The sequence below is a fragment of the Ambystoma mexicanum genome, chromosome 11 (genome assembly GCF_040938575.1).
Source record: "Ambystoma mexicanum isolate Mex_15411 chromosome 11, UKY_AmexF1_1, whole genome shotgun sequence".
In the NCBI taxonomy this organism is placed as follows: Eukaryota; Metazoa; Chordata; class Amphibia; order Caudata; family Ambystomatidae; genus Ambystoma; species Ambystoma mexicanum.
Genome location: NC_090934.1, coordinates 164,566,044 through 164,583,603, shown reverse-complemented (window position 1 = coordinate 164,583,603; position 17,560 = coordinate 164,566,044). Strand labels below are relative to the sequence as shown.

General features: G+C 46.5%; 1 protein-coding gene across 5 annotated transcripts in view; it reads right to left on the bottom strand.

Moving 5' to 3' along the window:
* Window positions 1-17,560, bottom strand: part of NIPAL3 (NIPA like domain containing 3) — a 429,324-nt gene that overhangs the window by 41,265 nt on the left and 370,499 nt on the right. For all 5 annotated transcript variants that reach the window (XM_069622701.1, XM_069622704.1, XM_069622703.1 and 2 more), the window contains one exon: window positions 13,868-13,931. In XM_069622701.1, coding sequence (XP_069478802.1) covers window positions 13,868-13,931 — 64 coding nt within the window. The remainder of the gene's footprint in view (window positions 1-13,867; window positions 13,932-17,560) is intronic.

Sequence of the window (17,560 nt, the reverse complement as noted above, 5' to 3'; positions counted from 1 at the left end):
TAATACAAGATATTTATACATACAATTAAGTCAAACATGTAATACACATACATAACAATAAGTGAAATCATTGAAATCATATATTAACTGGTTGAAACCATATACTACACATGTATATAACAATAGGTGAAATCATTGAAGCCCTGTATTAACTGTCAAATCAACACTTTTCACCAAACAAGGCCAAAGGGCAAAATACAGGTGAAAAAAGAAAAAAAGAAAAGGGAAGATGCCGGACATAAGTAGGAGTTCTTAAATTGTTTTCAAGCTTACACTATTACTTAACAACAATAAGAGTTCCTAGAATACATATTCCTTTGAAAATGAAATCCCAGGTTGAAAATATTAGGAAGCTGGGATTGGAGAAGGCTTGGGGGGGTCAAGCACGACCGGTTGATAACGGTCGCCTTAGATTAGGGGTGGGCTCGCTGGGTATTGGGTCGCAGGCAGGGTGGAGGGGCGATACTGTTCGCAGCTGTACACGTTGATTAGGTGAGATGATTCCTCCTATAGTGGCACCACCCGAGCCCGGGAACCACAGCAGAAGTACTCGGCACACAATTGTATGGGGCCCTCTGGGGCGAGAGGGCCGCGGGAAGTGTCTATTCCGGACCGCACCAGGAGGGCATGTAGGCCGCTGCTTCTGAGGTTGGCAAGAGAGTCATGCGCAAGCGGGTTCCAGCGGGTGGTCAATGGCAGCCATGGGCCAGTCGAGCGGCGAGAGCAGGGGGGGAGCCCTGAGGGCTTCTATGCAGGCATTCTCGCTTGGCTCTGTCCAGGCTCGCTAAGTAGACCGCAAGTGGCGGGGTGGGCCAGGGTCTGTATCGGGATAGATCATAGGGATATAGCAGCGCCTGCAGCACCCACTTTGTGGCCTTTGGGGTGGCTGGGCCCGTATGCCCGCCCGCGAAGTTGTGCGCTCCAGAGGGCAGCTCCCCCTCCTCTGAGGGATGTGGGGTCAATGAGGTGTGGAGGCGGCAGCCGGTCCCAGGAAGCGCCGCAGGCCCCCGGCGGAGGGAAGTGCTGATGGCCCTGTGTCTGTGGGGCAGGTGGAGCACCCCGAGGGGGACGTTGATCTATGTGCGTAGATGCCGCGGGGGGGCCGAGCTCGCGCCCCGCGGCCGTGGATGTCGCCGCTCCGGTGTTTGGAGCACAGCAAAGAACAGGGAGGTGGGGGGGGTGGAGACCAGCCCCTGCCGAGAGGCGTTATCAGGTCCTCAGGGATGTCGCGGGATTCCGCAGTGCAGCGCCTGGTACGTGCACCTTCAGGGCCTGGGGGCCCGCGCTTGCGTGTCAATACGGGCGGGTACCAGCTCAGCCCGCGACAGCAGGAGTCCAGGAGCCGCGCCGTCTGCTCCCAGCAATCTCCGGCACATCGGCGACGGCCGCCCGCAGGTCCGCTCACGGCCCGGGCGGCGGAGGGCTAGATGTCCCGCCTCCTCGGCCACCGAAGGCAGGTGGAATCCTCTGCCCAGGGAGCGCCTCAGGATGCTTGTGGCCCAATCGAAGATCACGGCAGGCAGCCGCGAGCCGGCGCCAGGGAAGGCCGGAATGGAGGCCGCAAGCCGGCGCTCGCAGCAGGGGCTCCAGGTTCCGATCTCTCTCCAAACTTCGGGCACATAGAAGGGAGAGTGCAGGCTCAAGAATCGTGGCAGTCTCGTTATGGGATGTGAAGGAGAAGCGCCGATATTCGTCGGATCCAGGCAGGCAGGTACGGAGCTCAGATGCTAAGCGGCCATTTTCTTGGCTGCTCAACAGCGCCCCCTGACTTGTCATTTCTGTCATGTTATCTAATTGGGTATCATTTTCATATTGCACACTAATCTTCCAGTGCAATGGGGATACTTTTTTTTTTTTTTTATCACCCTATACTTACACCAAAGGGATTTTTTTTCATTGCATTTAAATGTGCCTAAAGACAAGCTGGTGGCAGTAGTTACATTTTTATTATTTCTGCTATATTTTTAGTTGGCTTATTTACATTTACCGCATATGGCTACAAACTGTGGCTAGATTCCGAAAATGGCTGTGCCACAAAGGTTTTTTGCTAGTTCTTTGGCCATTTTGTTCTTTAGCCTTCTTCGTGCCCTCTAAGGTCAGGAATTCCCTTTTATGATCATGCATTTGCCCAGGAAGCTGTTTACACGGGCTAGTGTATGCCATGTGTGTATGGGCTCAGAAAGGGGGCTGAGACTGTCTGGTCCCAATTCACATACTGTTGCCAGTATGTCTAGTGTGCTTGCACAAGTCAGCCCCACAGTGTTCTCGGATTAGACAACTGCTGGTGTGCATGAGTGGTGGGTTGAGTTTGGAGGGATGTGTTTGGTCATTCACCTGAATTTAAAATAAGAGGAGTCCTGCAGCAATTACAGGAGATCAGAAGAGGAGCCAAGTATCCTGTGTAGCTGTGCAGACGCCAGAAGACACAAGGACGAATCCTGAAGAGGCCTGGCGACCATTCTAGCTGCTGTCCAAGTGAAGCCCTGCTGGTCTACCTGATCTCAGAATACCCTTGCTAGTGCTTTGACCCTTTTGGCTGTTGGGCCCAACCAGTCTCGTTGCCTTCTCAGGATCATGCAGCCTGGAGCATTTGGAAGTGTCCCTGGACCCCCCCCAGTGGACTGACCATCTCCGTTTTGGGCTACCGTGCTTGAAGGTTTGCTGTTCCGGCCCGGATCTTCAGGGATCTCCAGTTAGACCTGGAAGCAGCCTTTCTGCCATGTTTCAGCATCCCATAATCAACAGGTCCTGTTCTAGAAGGTTTCCTTTGTACACAACGGTTTCACCTGCTGTCACCCGTGTGCAGTGACTGTCGCTGGAACCGACCATCCCCAGACTAGTGGTAGATGCTCTTTGCCCCAACTTTCAGTGCTATGCGAATGACACTCAGGTCATTTTCAGGCTCCCTTCAGCCACCTCTTCTCCTTCTCTCATCTCTGATTGTCTGCTATCCAGGAGTAGTGCGCCGCCAACGATCTCTGCTTTAATGCCAGTAAGACTGAGATTCTCTTCATTGGCACACCATCTCCCTCCTTTCCTGTCACCCTCAACAGACCTCTCTTGGCCTTCTTCCTGATCCGACCTGTGAGGCTAAAAACCTCTGGGTCATCTTCGACTCCACACTCTCCTTCTCTCCTCACATCTCTGACGTCTCTAAGAAGTCACACTACCAGCTGCACCTCCTCAGAGGTAGGCTTCCTTTCCTATCCGTCCCCCAGAAGCTCACTGTCTACAGAGCTCTGGTTCTCTCTAGACTAGACTACTGCAACAGCCTCTTTCCAAATCTGCCTGCCTCTACTCTCCGCCCTCTGCAACTCATCCAAAACAGGAATGCAAGACTTGTCATTGGCCTAAGCCCAGGGATCATATCTTCTCCAGGACTGAAATCTCTGAACTGGCTCCCAGTGGCAGCGAGGATTAAGTTCAAAACCCTCTGCATTATCCACAAGGCCTTCTGGGGCCTGGGGCCTAAATACCTTTAACTCTCTCTTCCTAAATATCTTCCTTCTCGAGGTCTTCGCTCATCCGCCTCCAACTCCCTCGGGGTCAGTCGCTTCTCCAAGCAACAAGTTGGTGGTAGATCTCTTTCTTCAGCTGGGGCCTCCCTCTGGAACAACCTCCATGCCGCTCTAAAAATTGAGAACAATCTCGGGTTCTGGAAGCACCTCAATACCTTCCTCTTTGATTCTGCTTTCTCTCCTCCTCTCCCCTGCTGAATTCCTTGTTGAAACTGAACTGGTCACCTGGCTACCTTCTGTTCTTGGGCCCAGATCCCCTCCCTGCCAGTTGCACACCAGCACTGCCCCCCTGGCAACCCTTGCACCCTGGGGCTGTTTCTGTATCCCTACAGCCCACTACCAGCACTCAAGACCTGATGTCTGCACTTACCTTGCACCTGCCTCCAGCTGGCTGAACTTATTATTCTTATTTATTATTTTTCTTTATTTACTCTTATCCCATGTACTGCACTTCCCCCTCCTCTTTCCCCCCTCGCACTTTTCCCCTGCCCTGCACTTGCGCAATCTCAACATCACCTAGCCTAGTAAGATCGTTGTCTCTGTCTTTCCTATTCCCCTCCCTTGCCTCATCACGCCTTGAAACACTTGTGTATAGGCATGTTATAAATGCTATATCATATCATATCAAGAACCCTGCATTGGTGCATGATACATTTCCACACTGGAAAAGGTTCCACTAAGCACCTGGATCATACTGGAATCTTGCTTGCACCCACAGATCCTGAGCATGATCTACTGGATCCAACGGCAGGAAAACCTTCCTCCAGCGACCCCCAACAGACCTGCCAAGTCCTTTAGGAAAATAAGAGTACAGGCGGGATCAGTCGCAATACTGGTTGGTTTCCCCTATGTCCTCCATTATAAAGTTTGTGAAGAACTTCCAATTCCATTCCATTGCATTTTATACCTTTGTTGCAAAAACTGCTATAGAGGCTAGGAAAAGTCATTTACTTACCTGTAATCCCTTTGAAAGACTTCTGAACTAAACTTTACACCCAGAGTAACAACGTCCTAACTTTTTACCTTTGGGCACACGTTCCCATTCATTTAGGGTTGGACTTCTAAAGTTAGGGCTTCTATTCCTGTGAACTGTTGATACAATTGCCTAATTACTTAACTTTTCCTTGCATGAATTGGGGTGATTTATATGCATTGTATCAACTAACTGTGACTGTATATATGTTTTTTAAGATGCTGTGCGATAATATTACCTGCTTGATTAATTTTTCAAAGTGTGTTTTTGGGCCTATAATAAATATAGTATTTTTGTACTTACTGTCCAAGTGCAATAGTATATTTCACTGTGTGGACTATGTGGACACCTGAACCCACTCACCCCTCCTGGGACTTAGCCCTGACCACTCTCCACGCTTAATTTGATTGGTTTGGCTACATTCCCAGAGTCACCCTGTAAACTATAACTAGGATGGCCTCCAAAACTCTGTCCACCAGGCCAGAGTTTCGAAATCTATCTCAACACTCACAAAGCAAAATCACGCTCACTTTAAATTCCTGCTTCTCGTCTATAAATTCATCCATGGTCTTGGCCCACCTATCTCGACTGAATGCATTTTACTGTGCTCTTGCCTCTTGAACTTTCTGCTCTTTGTCTCTTGAGAACTCCAGTCCACCACCACACCTGTGCCTCTTCCTGCTTTCACTCCTTTTCCCTACTTCCCCCACAGAAACGATCCAAACACGTTAACTGGTAGCAATGGAAGGAGCCCCCACCCCGTCCAAACTAACCACCTGTTAAAATGTCATTTTTGGGATTTCTATAGGTGCTTTTAGGGGCCCCCCTTAACTATTCGCGTTAACCCCTATTTTTGTGATCATTGACCCCTTTTTTGCTGTTCAGAAGAACTTTTAACTGCAATACGTCTTTTCATTGCAACGGTTTTGTGGCTCCTTACAAGTATCTTGGCTTTGGAATCACCCGCACCGCATTTGTGCCATTGGGTGATTAGATCACCCTACATTTGTTTTAGGGCGTAGGCTGCTGGAAGCAGTTATTTAGTTTTGGCTTCACCATGGCTGCAAGAGAATTTACCACATTTTTAGTTTAATGTTTCTTTTTGGTAGCCATTGGGGTACCAATGCATTTTTTGTAAGTCCTAGCAAGTCATTTTGCTTTAGGGGATTCCTTTGTTCAAGGGAACCACGAGACAGACCTACAATGGCTGTTGTGCACACGTTCACGGGTGTATACCAGTTCATGCCCTTGGCATGCAATACCACATATCGTCGGGGTTGTCTGGACAATTACTCTTTGTCTTTAGCCCCTTAGCGTGATTGGTGAGCTGGCTTAGTCCAGACCCTGCGTGTGTATAGTTATGATTGGGGGAAACCCTGTTCCGATATTCAATTCTTTTGGATTTCAGAAGAAGCAGGTTTATTTACCTGTTTGCAGGATTTCTTGCTGTTTTCCAACCGTTGCTGCATTTTTAAGACCAGGTTTGGATAGATCTGCTGTATTTTCGAAATTATTTCACAGCTCTCTGTCCATCATTTAATGTGCTGTGTGCATTTTGTGACACATCTTTGACTATTGTCCCTTCTGCCTTAGAGGGTGCCCCTCCCTATGAGGCCAGGGTTGTGAGGCCGCTACCCAATAGTAACCCTTTGGGTGGTACTCAACGGGAGGATCTCATGGAGAGGGTGTCGCCACATGGGACTAGAGACGACTATTCGGAGGAGACACAGTATATACAAAAGACATTCCAACCTCCCTCAGGCTCATTCTCAAACCACAATACATCAGTTCCACAAATGTCCATGTAGCTGTGTAAAATAGATACTCCAGCCTTTATCAGAACCACTGAGGAAGAAGAGCAGGACTATTTGACTGTAGTATATTTGAGAACTGAGATGAAGAAGAGTCCAGCCAACCTAATAAGGAATGATCATACTTGCACTGCGACAAAAATGATGTACAAGCCATGGAGATCTCCCTGCAGTAAGCATTCTAGTCTATAAGGACATTGCACTTGCATAAAAAGGTTCTATGTGACTTCAGCAAAAAACTTTTAGCAGAGGCATTTTTTCAACTAAACATTTTTTATTATTTATTTGGGGGGGCTCTCTCCCCTAAGCCCCCATTTTACCCATGTTTACCTCCTTGCCCCTATATATATATATATATATATATATTTTAAAATAGATATTTTTCAGCAAAAATGTTTCCTTAAAAAATGCCTTTACTAAAATGTTTGCGTAAAATCACTGGATACCCATAAACACAGAGGAAGGACTGACATCACTGTCGAGCCCTTCCTGAATGAACCGCAGAAGCCAGCCAGGTCAAGAGAAGAGAGAAAAGGCAGATCGGGACGCAGAGACAGGAGCAAGCTGGTGCGAGACAGGTCCAGTGTGGACAGAGCACTCGATGAGCTGGGAAGGAGAAGCTCCTGGCGCCCCTCAAGTCCGGCAAGCGTGGAAAGCAGAAACCATGTCAGTCAAGGGAAGGTTTCCCCTGCAGAGTCACAGCAAACCAAAGGGAGACGCAGAGGGACAGGGAAGCCCCACGGCAGATCAAAGGCATCCAGAGAGGCCCAGGACCACTGTGGACTGCGAGGAAAGGTACGCAGGTGGCAGGAGAGGCACCAGGGTTCCTAGAAAGTGGTCGCAAAACCGACAAAGACAAAGAAGTCAAGAATCTAGGGTCTGGGACTCTGCCAAAGAAACGTTTGCCTATTGGGAAAAGCATGGTAGTACTTGGCAAGAGAGTGAAACATGTCTACCAAACAGAAGGAGAAGCAGAAGGTGCAAGTCTGGATCCCACACCAATAAAAGAAACGAGACGCATCCTTGTCGTTCTATATTGTCTCAGTACCTGGCAGAGGAGTAAGCCTAGTTGACTGTGCAAGGAGAACTTGTGATCAAGGTCAGGGGAAGGGACTTATTCCTCCTGGTAGTGTTGAAAATTGCAAGAGAAGCCAAGAGAAGGGAGTCATTCTCTTGGCATTGTGAAACGCCCAAGAAAAGGCCAAGAGAAGGGAGTCATTATCTTGGCCCTATGAAAAGCCAGAGAAAGGGAATCATCCAACCCTGGTGTTTAGGGATACTTTGTGAGATGCCAAGGGAAATTAATCATTTACTTGGTAATGTGAGAAGCCCAAGAAAGACCAGGGGAAGGAAGTCATTCCCCCTGACATTGTGAACTGTCTGGTTAAAGTCAGGATTTGTCCTTCCTCGAACTGGGAGAAGTATTGCGTAACCTGAGGAAGATTAGGGGGAGAGGGAGTCATCAGAGTGTGGAGATATAAGACTTTCTTTTTGCATGTGAACTGCTGGAGTGTCAAGTCAAGGATGTTTTTTAGACTTTTGGTTTTTCTTTTTTGTGGGGAGAACTTTACCTTATCACAACAGCCATTCCTCTGGACCAAGAAGATCACCCCTTTAGTAAGTATAATTTAGAGTGTAAGCGGGAAGGAAATAGTTTTTGACATACAACGGTGATCTATTTGTTTTCTACGGACATCCTGACAGAGTCCTTAGTATTTGGTTGAGGCAGGGAAACCTCTTAGAAATAGGGCCAGGTAGGGTTTTTCCTTTCATTTTGGATACAATAAAAGTCTACAACCAAAAATATGCCACCTGTGTGTCAGTCCCCTACTTCTGCATCCTTACCATTTTTATTGCTCAAATACTATGTCCTAGAGGTCTAGAAATAGTGTGTGTGTGTTACTCTTATTGGGGTCCTGTATTGACTATTTTTTGCCTGTGTTTTCATTACTGGTTCCACTTCTCTTCCCACCCCATGTCCTTACATGTTGTGCCAGGATCATCAGATAGTGGACCTATAATGAGATGTGTCCGTAATGCATTTATTGTTTTATAATACACTTGGTATATTTTTACTTTGTGTTTTGTTTACTAAAGTACATATTTAACTAACAGAAGGGTGTATATTTTTCAGCATACTAATGTGGTGCATTTTATTTTCCATGGATCAGTGTATGGACCAATTGTAGCTTTGTGTTAGCAAACTTCCTTTCCCTTAAGTTGAGCCTGTATGAACTGCCATTCTACCATTCTAGGAGATGTTTGGCTTACCTTTTGGGTAAGGTTAAACTCCTTACATTCACAAAACACTATACCACCCTCCCAAATGTTAACAGGTCATGGGTTAATTAACAGGACAGGTATTTATTGGACATACTTCCACCCCCGGTGAGGTACAAGGCGCTGATAACAGATGTTTGTCAAATGATTTCTGCTGAAGTCTGCTGAAGTGTGAAGACTAAGTTAACAGAGTGTTCCCGTCTGCATTGATGTTGGGGAAATATAATGTAAATTAGAGTGGCATGTCTGTAAAGGGCGCAGATGTACACGTCATCTATAGAGCCCGCCCCATCACTACTATCTTATTTGAATAACAGCAAGAGAACACTGTGCATGACCCCTGGTATCATCCCAATACCACATCGAAGGTATGAGAGACATTATGCACAGAGACAAGCGTATCAAATGTACCCTCGAACTGATACGGTAGAAAAGATCTGCAGACACCGCTCGACATAGAAGAACTATAAGTAAAGTCTGACAGGTGTTAAGAAGAGAAGACACCTGGGTGCGCTAAACCTGATGTACGAATATCTAGAAAATGAAGATGTGGCTAAAGTAACGAAGTAAACATATGCAGAGATGAAGGAAGACATATGCACATAGACGATAAGTAACAAAATATGCAGACGTTTATATGCAGAAACGCGAGGTAAATAAGACGATGTAGAAGCTTGCTAATGTAGGAAATATAACGTGAGTAAAGCAGCCATGTTGAAAAATGGACATTGGCATTTTTATAATAGTAAGCGATGAGCCTCGAAAAGAAAGACCAAGGCTGCCGAGAGCTCACAGGCGCTGGAACACACATTTGTACAAAAACAAAGTATATTTGTTTAGCTCAGAATCAAGGATGCTGCAGCAAGAAGCAACTGCGAGGCACAAAAGGAGTCGAAGAAGATAAGCCATGTGCAAAAGACATATTTCTCTCAGAATACGTAAAGGAGTGACTAACTGTGAGTGCCGTGTATTGAACAATAAATGATGCAGAAACCACATGCAAGACGGAGCAACCAAGTCTCCAGAGGCCAAGGAGCGTATAGCATCCAATATAATTAAATAAAAGGACAGAATGGACAAAATCATGGTCTCCTCACACATGCTAGAAGACCAGAAGACAAGACCTATCCATAAAGCTCCAGATGAAGTTAGCAATGTACCATCACACCCTTTAAAATTCTGAGGAAGAGAACAGTAAGCATGGTGAAGTACAGAGAAGAAACCTTGGCTTAAGGCATAACTGAAGAGAGATGGTAGGCTAATTAGCTAAGGAGGGCAGTTGTCAGACGTAGTTCCCCTGCACCTGGGTTTTGTTGCTTACGTGCTGCTAACGAGCCGAATGTCCAAGGTTGGAAGAAAACGCAAGCCAATCATGAGGGCCTATGTAATGGTGTACTATACATTGTTACAGAAGCCTATCGCTGCTGTTATGCTAATTTCATTATTTTACATAGCTAGAGGTTAGTCAAGGTATGCCTACTAGGTAAGGGGCAGCCAATGATGATACCAACAGTTTTATGAACTATATGTATATATGTTCCCTTAACGGATCCTTCCTGTTTGCCATGTAGGATGACGTCAGAGCCGACATACATTGAGGTATAAAGCCATTTGCATAATTGAAATGTGTTGAGTGTGTGAGCTACAATCTGATGGTTCACCAGGCTTCCCTACATTAATGAACTGATAATAAAGTAGTATTTTGCCATATTCTTTGAGTCTGTCCAGTTATTTGGGCCCAAGATAATTTATTTTGTAATCCCATTCTGCACTTGGAATGCTCCAGGCGCTATTGCAAATGTCCATACTGAAAACCTACAGTTACTAGTAAGTACCCTTTGTATTGGGTATGAAGAGATGGGGTGAAACTGTGCCAGTTAACAGTTGATGCTCACCTGTGTTATAGTGATCAGAATACATACCATGAGATGTGTTTTGCTCCACATGCTTTGCACATAAACCTACATTTAAGGAGCATCCACCAATTCATGATATGCTCACCCAAACATCCCAAAAGTTCATATCTGCTCTGTGAGGTGCCTCAGTCACGGTCAAACACCCCCGCAGGGTGAGGTCATGTGCCCTGCCAATATGCCAATGGTTAAGGGCAACCAGTGATAAGTAAAGCTGTAACCAATAATGTGTTAGCTACCCTATCAATTACTTCACCCACTACTTAAAAGGTCTACCCGTGGGGATGTTATTTGCACCCAACATGTTTTGCTTCCCCCTGTTTTACCCTGGAGCCAAACTATGGTCATATGAGATATTTGCGTCCCACATCGCATCCCTGGAATTAGGTATGTAGGTATGTGTGATATGTTGTATTATAAGAGCGCATATCCACTGCCTATTGATTTTTAAGGGGGCTGGTAGGTTGGTTACAGGTGTTAAGGTCCTATGCCTGCTACACGAGACTCACATGTTAGGTCAGAGGTCAAGTGGGCGGCCTTCTCCACATTGCAGTGGAGGCCTAGTTTTATCTTCCCCTATTGTTCAGGCCCATGTTGGGATTCTTATTATAATATATAATGTTAGCTTTGTATGTACTGTTAGGGGAGTTTTCCTAGAGTTCAACCTGGAGGTAAGACTTTAGTAAACAATCGCAGTGGTTTGTAGATACCCAACTCTTAGTATCAGTCCGTACTAAAGCTGGAACTTTGGTAGAGTGGCAGAGCGGTCAGGCTTATCTTAAGAGGAAGAAGTGAGATGTAGGTAAGTATACTGAACCCAGTTAGACATGTACATGATAGAAACACACTTATAATTTATATAAAAGTATATATTTATTATATTTACACCAGAATCACTTCAAATACTTCATACGTTTACACTAGAACACTTTGGAATACTTTCGAATATACTTCAAAGGACACTCCTTACGGTAAGCAATTTACTCTGCATACACATATAAGAAAGTGACTTTAGGGAAGGAAAATGGTTAGTGTAATACTAGCAAGGTTCAAGGTTTAGAGATGCTTTCTTCGCAAAAGTATTTTGAGCCCAAAAACACAACCCTAGCTAAAGGCAGTTCGTATAGGGCTTAAAGTCTTGACAAGCAGCAGAATATGAAGAGTTCCAGTGGATTTCTTCCAGTCTCTAGTCTTTAAAGATGCAGTCAGTTAACAACTAACGATGAAGACCCTCTTAAAGACTTGATAAAGGGACACAAGCAGCAGCTTGGGTCTGAGATAAGAGGGGGGTACCCTGGACACCTCTGGGTGCACTCCAACACTCTGGAGCAACTTTACGGATCAAGGTAAGCAATACCTTTTTCCCCCACAGGTTTGAAGATGTTGTGGCTAGATTCTCTTCGATGTGGCTGGGCTGGACCCGACCTCTGGATTCCTTGGTCTGATGACGAAAGGCAGGACAATGGACGGGATGTCTCAGCAGCAGTCTCGAGGGAGGACCTGTGGCACGATTTCCATTAACTTCTTGGGTCACTCTGTGGATTTGTCGCCGTTTCTGCAGCACCAACAAAGGACGCGATTCGCCCGGTCAATCTTTTTCGCTTCTCACAGTCCCACACTCTGCTGAGGACGTCTGGGTTAGTTGGACCGGAACCCGGAGTGTCCTTGAGGGCTCCAAAAAGATTTGAATGAGTTCGGCCTTTCCACGACAATGCACTCTGAATGGGCAGCAGGTTTCCTGGTATTGGGGTTTCTCGGCTCTGGAAACTCACAGGACCTCGGGAGATGGCTCAAAACAAAGTTTGTCTTGGGACTGGCTGTTCCCATCAGTCAAAGGGAAGGAGTTGTCCTCTTCGGAGTTCCTCTGTCGCAAAAAAAACAGATTCAGGACAGCCGTGGTCGCTTCACAGTATTGCAAAGGGTCTGCAGGAGTCTATAGTTGTCTTCTTCGGTTACTTCAGCTCCCAATAGTCGACTTGCCATACACTCCCAAAAGCCTCACCTTTTATACAGTTCCAGCACACACTCCTCTGCATTCACTCTCAGCAATTTACAGAAAGGGGTGTCTGGCTGTCCAATTAGGACAGCCTGACCCCCCCATGGGAGCTGGTCCTATTCAGGCACTTTGGCAGACAAAAGACAAGGGGGTGGAAAACTCCTTCCCCACTTCCTGCCTGCCCAGACACTCTAGGCGCAATACGGGTTCCCGCAAAAGGAAAAACACACACGCACAGGCCTCCCCCTCCCAGAATGGAAGAAAATGGGCTGACAAATAACAATCATACTAGTAATGGTGAAAAAATATTGTGCACCACCGGGGCTACGGACATAGCCTGCAGTAGAAAAATCACGAAATAGTTAGTAGGACACGGCCACTGCCACCAACCATAACTAGGAGTTTGTCAATGTGACATAAAAGTCACGGGAGCAGAGAGATGGGGGTACTAAGTATTCCTTTGGCACTCCACATACGGTGGTGTGTGCCAATCTCTCAGACTATAACGTTTTGTGAGAGATACCAAGGATCTTATGAAATGTAGTTACTCTAGGATATAGAAATGAATCTCAAAGGGTCTCCAGCAACACTGCACTGCCCATAAGGAGCTGTGTGATGCAATTGTAAAATACAGATGCCTTGAAGAGAAAAAATAGATTCCATACGACATTAAAATACAAAGGAAAGAGTTCCAAAAGACAGATCCCATAAGAATGAATGAGTGGAAAAAGGCTCCACTCATTCAGGATTAAAGAAAAAGGTTCAGAAATCCAGCAAAAAGTGCTGGGGGTCTCACTAGGAAAGGGGGTGTAGCATAAAAGTTATATCTCTCTCTAACATGTACCAAAATGCTTGTTAGGGAGTGAGGGTCCGCGTGAAATATTCCTTACACATATATGATTAAATTACCTAAAAACATTTTTAGAAGTGGAGTTGGGGAAGTGAGGGTTACTGGGAAAGCGAGATGAAAAGTGTAGCTAACCTTTTCAAAGCAAGCTGTAATCAATCTTAAAAGGATGGTACCTTCATTGAGCACACAGCTGGCGCTTGCTCTGTATGTTTTTAGGATGCAGGGACCACATTTGAGGCAGTTCTGGGAGGGCATAGCTGAATTACATGTTCATTGGCTCAGTCGAGTGAGTTATCCTCGGTTTCTGGTGGAAACGTACTGGGAGACTGGACTAACAGGGCCTTTGACCCAGTAGATCTTGATTATGGTTCAGAGCAGCTTGAATTTGATCCAGAATCCCAAAGGAATTCAGGGTAGAGAAACTAGTGCAAGTGTAACATAGATACATCTTGCTGCCTGCCCCTGTATTCTTTGAAGGCTTTTTTGCTCAACTATTAAAAAGTTGTAAACAAGATGTTCTACTTACCCAAGCGCAAATAAGCATATATGAAGAGCGTCTGCATCCTGGAAGTCCATGTAAAATACTGCTCCTAATGGGTGATAAATACATTGAGTTGAGTCATAGCTACACCTAGAATACCAATGGATGAGAAAAACACAGCTCCCACCCTCAGTTTATCACCCACCCTTTCCTTGTCCACGACAATACAATTTTTAAGGGTCAGTGTTCATTTCATGGACCACTCTTACAGGTCTGATTTAAAACTCTGCTCTTTACACTGCTGACATACAATCATTGTGTATACTCAAAAGTAAATTGCCGACTTCTTGATGCAAAAAGTTACACTCATCATGGGACTATATCCAGGGCACGCTTACACATAGGGGATTAGGCCACAACTTTGTAAAATGGACCATGGCGAACTACAAGACACCAACCACTCATCTCCGGGTCAACGGCATCAGGTCTGAGGTCATCCCCATAACCAGGGGCACGCCCCAGGGCTGTCCGCTGTCTCCCCTGGTGTTAGCCTTGACCATGGAGCTGTTCGCAGAAAGGGTCCAGCAAAATCCGAACATCAGAGGGCTCACAGTAGGGGGGACAGAATATAAGGTCGCACTCTATGCGGACGATGTTCTCTTAATCATCACTCCCCCAGCCACCTCCCTACAGCCCCTGCTGGAGGAGCTTGAAGCCTTTGGCTCTGTCTCCGGTTTCAAGGTGAACTACGACAAGTCCTCTGCCCTACCAATCAACCTGACGAAGCAACAGAAGGATCTCCTCACTCCGAGACTTCCCATCCCATGGGCTGATTCCACAATTAGATAGCTAGGGGTTTGCATTCCCAAAACCAGCAGCCAGGTCTACCAATGTAACTTCCTGCAACTATTCAAGGACCTACAATTGGACCTGGGCCGTCGGAACTACCAAGAGATCTCCTGGCTGGGCCGTGTAGCAGCGATAAAAATGAACTTGATCCCCAGGCTAATCGACCAATGCCTAGCGCTCCCGACTCACATCCCAGAGAGCAACCTCAACTCCCAGCAGCGGGAGATAATGAAGTTTATCTGGAGGGGTCAGAGGCCTCGCATTGCGAAGAAAATCATGACCCGCAGCCGCTACATGGGGGGCCTGGGAGTCCCATTTGTATCGAGATATAGGCACACGGCCCAACTGTTGCACGCCTTCACTTGGTCCCGAACCACAGACCGGATGTGCTGGCTACAGATAGAGGAAGCATGGTGCAAGTCACCACTATCTGACCTTCAGCACATGCAAACCTGGAAAGCCCACCCCAACCTAAACCCGCTTTCGACAATGCACAATACAGTAGAGAGCTGGAAGGCAGCAGCCAGGAAATGGGGAGCTCCAGGATCGTTGGGCCCGATGACACCAATATGGGATAACCCTGGATTCTCGCCTGGACTGCTATCGCAGCTTCTCCGCCTGGAAGGCCGGAGGCCTTCAGAAGATTTCCGATTTCCTTGAGAGAGGCCATCCCCTTATGTTTGAAAACTGCAAGGTAAAATTCAAGATCTCTGAAGGGGAAAAGTTTCACGATTCACAGATCCGCCACTGGATCTCTCAGCGGACCATCAAAGAACGGGGCTCCAGGAATCTAAAACCCTTAGAGCTCACGCGGACTGCAGCCCCCTCTTCTCCATCCCCCTCCCCCCAAGAGGGAAAGTCTCTACTCTGTACCGGCTCCTGGAAAAGTCAAATCCAGAGCGCAAGGAGAAATATATGAAAAACTGGGAAAAGGACATAGGATGTAATATGGACCCGTCAACGTGGAATAAAATATGGTCAAGGCTGCACAACAGCACCCAGTGCATCACCAATAGAGAGGGAGGGTATAAGGTGTGCTACAGATATATCACCAGGGTGCAACTACATAAATCTGGCTCTTCCCCCTCACCGAACTGCTGGAGAGGATGCCCCTCAGAGGGATCACTGTTCCACCTCTTGTGGGATTTCCCAAAAGCAACAAGGTACTGGAGAGGCGTGCTGAACTACATCCACTCGATTACAGGCCTCTCTATCCCTTGGGACCCCGGGATCGTCCGGCTGGGGGACACTGGGGACGGGGACCTGCCATTATCGGGCTACATGGCTTGCTCATGTACTCTGGAAACACCCTGAAGGCCCCTCCATACCACTGTGGTGGTCCAAGTGCTGGGATATCGTAGCAGCGGAAAAGGTTACAGCACTTCGCTTGGGCAACCTAAACCTTTTCCAAAATGTTTGAGCTCCTTTCATGGACCACACGGAACGTTTCCACGGTCTCACGCGTAGGCCCCCACTAACCAGCTGGTTGGACTGACCCGCACGGCTGTGAATTACCACTACGCAGTGGTCCCGCCCCACCTCCCCCTTGACATGCGGCCTCCTCCCCCCCCCCCACAGTTTTGGAACTGTCTGAGGATATCCATACTGATAATCTGCTGTGTCTTATTTCTATGTACAAATGCTGATGTGTCTGATATTTACTATGTTCTAAAACCTAATAAAATATCTTGTTGAAAAAAATAAAGTTACACTCATTGCATCATTTATTTAGTGACAATGTCAGCGTCCCTTCACAAAACACTCATCTAATCAAATGCTGAGGATTTATCATCATTGTAAAAGGCAAATGATGGTGGGTGGCACGCAATTCAATTGCTAGCCACTGACAATACCGAACTTCGCAAGTTCGAATACTGGTCCGACCGACTCACCCCTTTCTTCTACTGAGGTTGATGAACTGAGTAACATTAAATTGGGTAACAATGGCAATTATTACAGTTGTTTAAATGGGAGGAACCCGGTATAAGGCACTACACTATATTATTACAATTACAATCTGGCTACTTGTATCTTAACGGGAAAACCATCCCCCAGAAGAGTAGCTACTCTCCCTATGACCACAGCTGCAAATAGGCTGCCAATTAAACCTTAAAGATTGCTTGTTTGGAAAGGTACCAGTTTTGTCTGTGACAGAACTGGGAAAAGCCCACCTTAGGTAACAGGGTTGTAATCCCTTAATTTTAGCCTGAACTACCCAAAGGTTTGGTAGCAATGGCTGAGCAGCCAGACTTAGTCTGGGAGGGGTAAGGGTTGTTGTGAGGCACACAGTAATTGGAGCATACAATTTGTTCAAGGAAACACTGACATACTAGCAGTTATATATATGGGATACATTACTCACTGTAATCGTATTTCTGATGCTTGTATCTGCTTAGATTCACATGCTGTGCATAGGCCGACATCTAGTAGAAGCTGCAGGGTATTACAGTTTGTTTTTCAAAACTCGAAAAGGGGTGTCGAACTAGGGCGTGCCAGTAAAACTATCCCTAGTGTGACATCCCATGTACGCATGATCCCTCACGCATGTAGGACCCTCAGATTGTATTTTTTCAGACATGAGGTAGCATGAGGAGTAGCGTGAGTACAGAGTATCCAAGCAGATAAGAAAGATAAGTCTACAAGCATTCATGCGCCTTCTCTCCGAGGGGAGGAAGGGCTAGCGCATGTGAATCTAAGCAGATACAAGCATCAGAAATACAATTACGGTGAGTAAGGTATCCCTTCTGAGGCTTGTGGAATCTGCTTAGATCACATGCTGTGCATAGATTAGCGAGCAGTGTTAGAAGAAGGAGGTGGGATGTGAGAAGGGTCATGAGAAAATAAATGTCTTAGAACCACTTGTCCCACTTCAGTATCTGTCTTGGAATG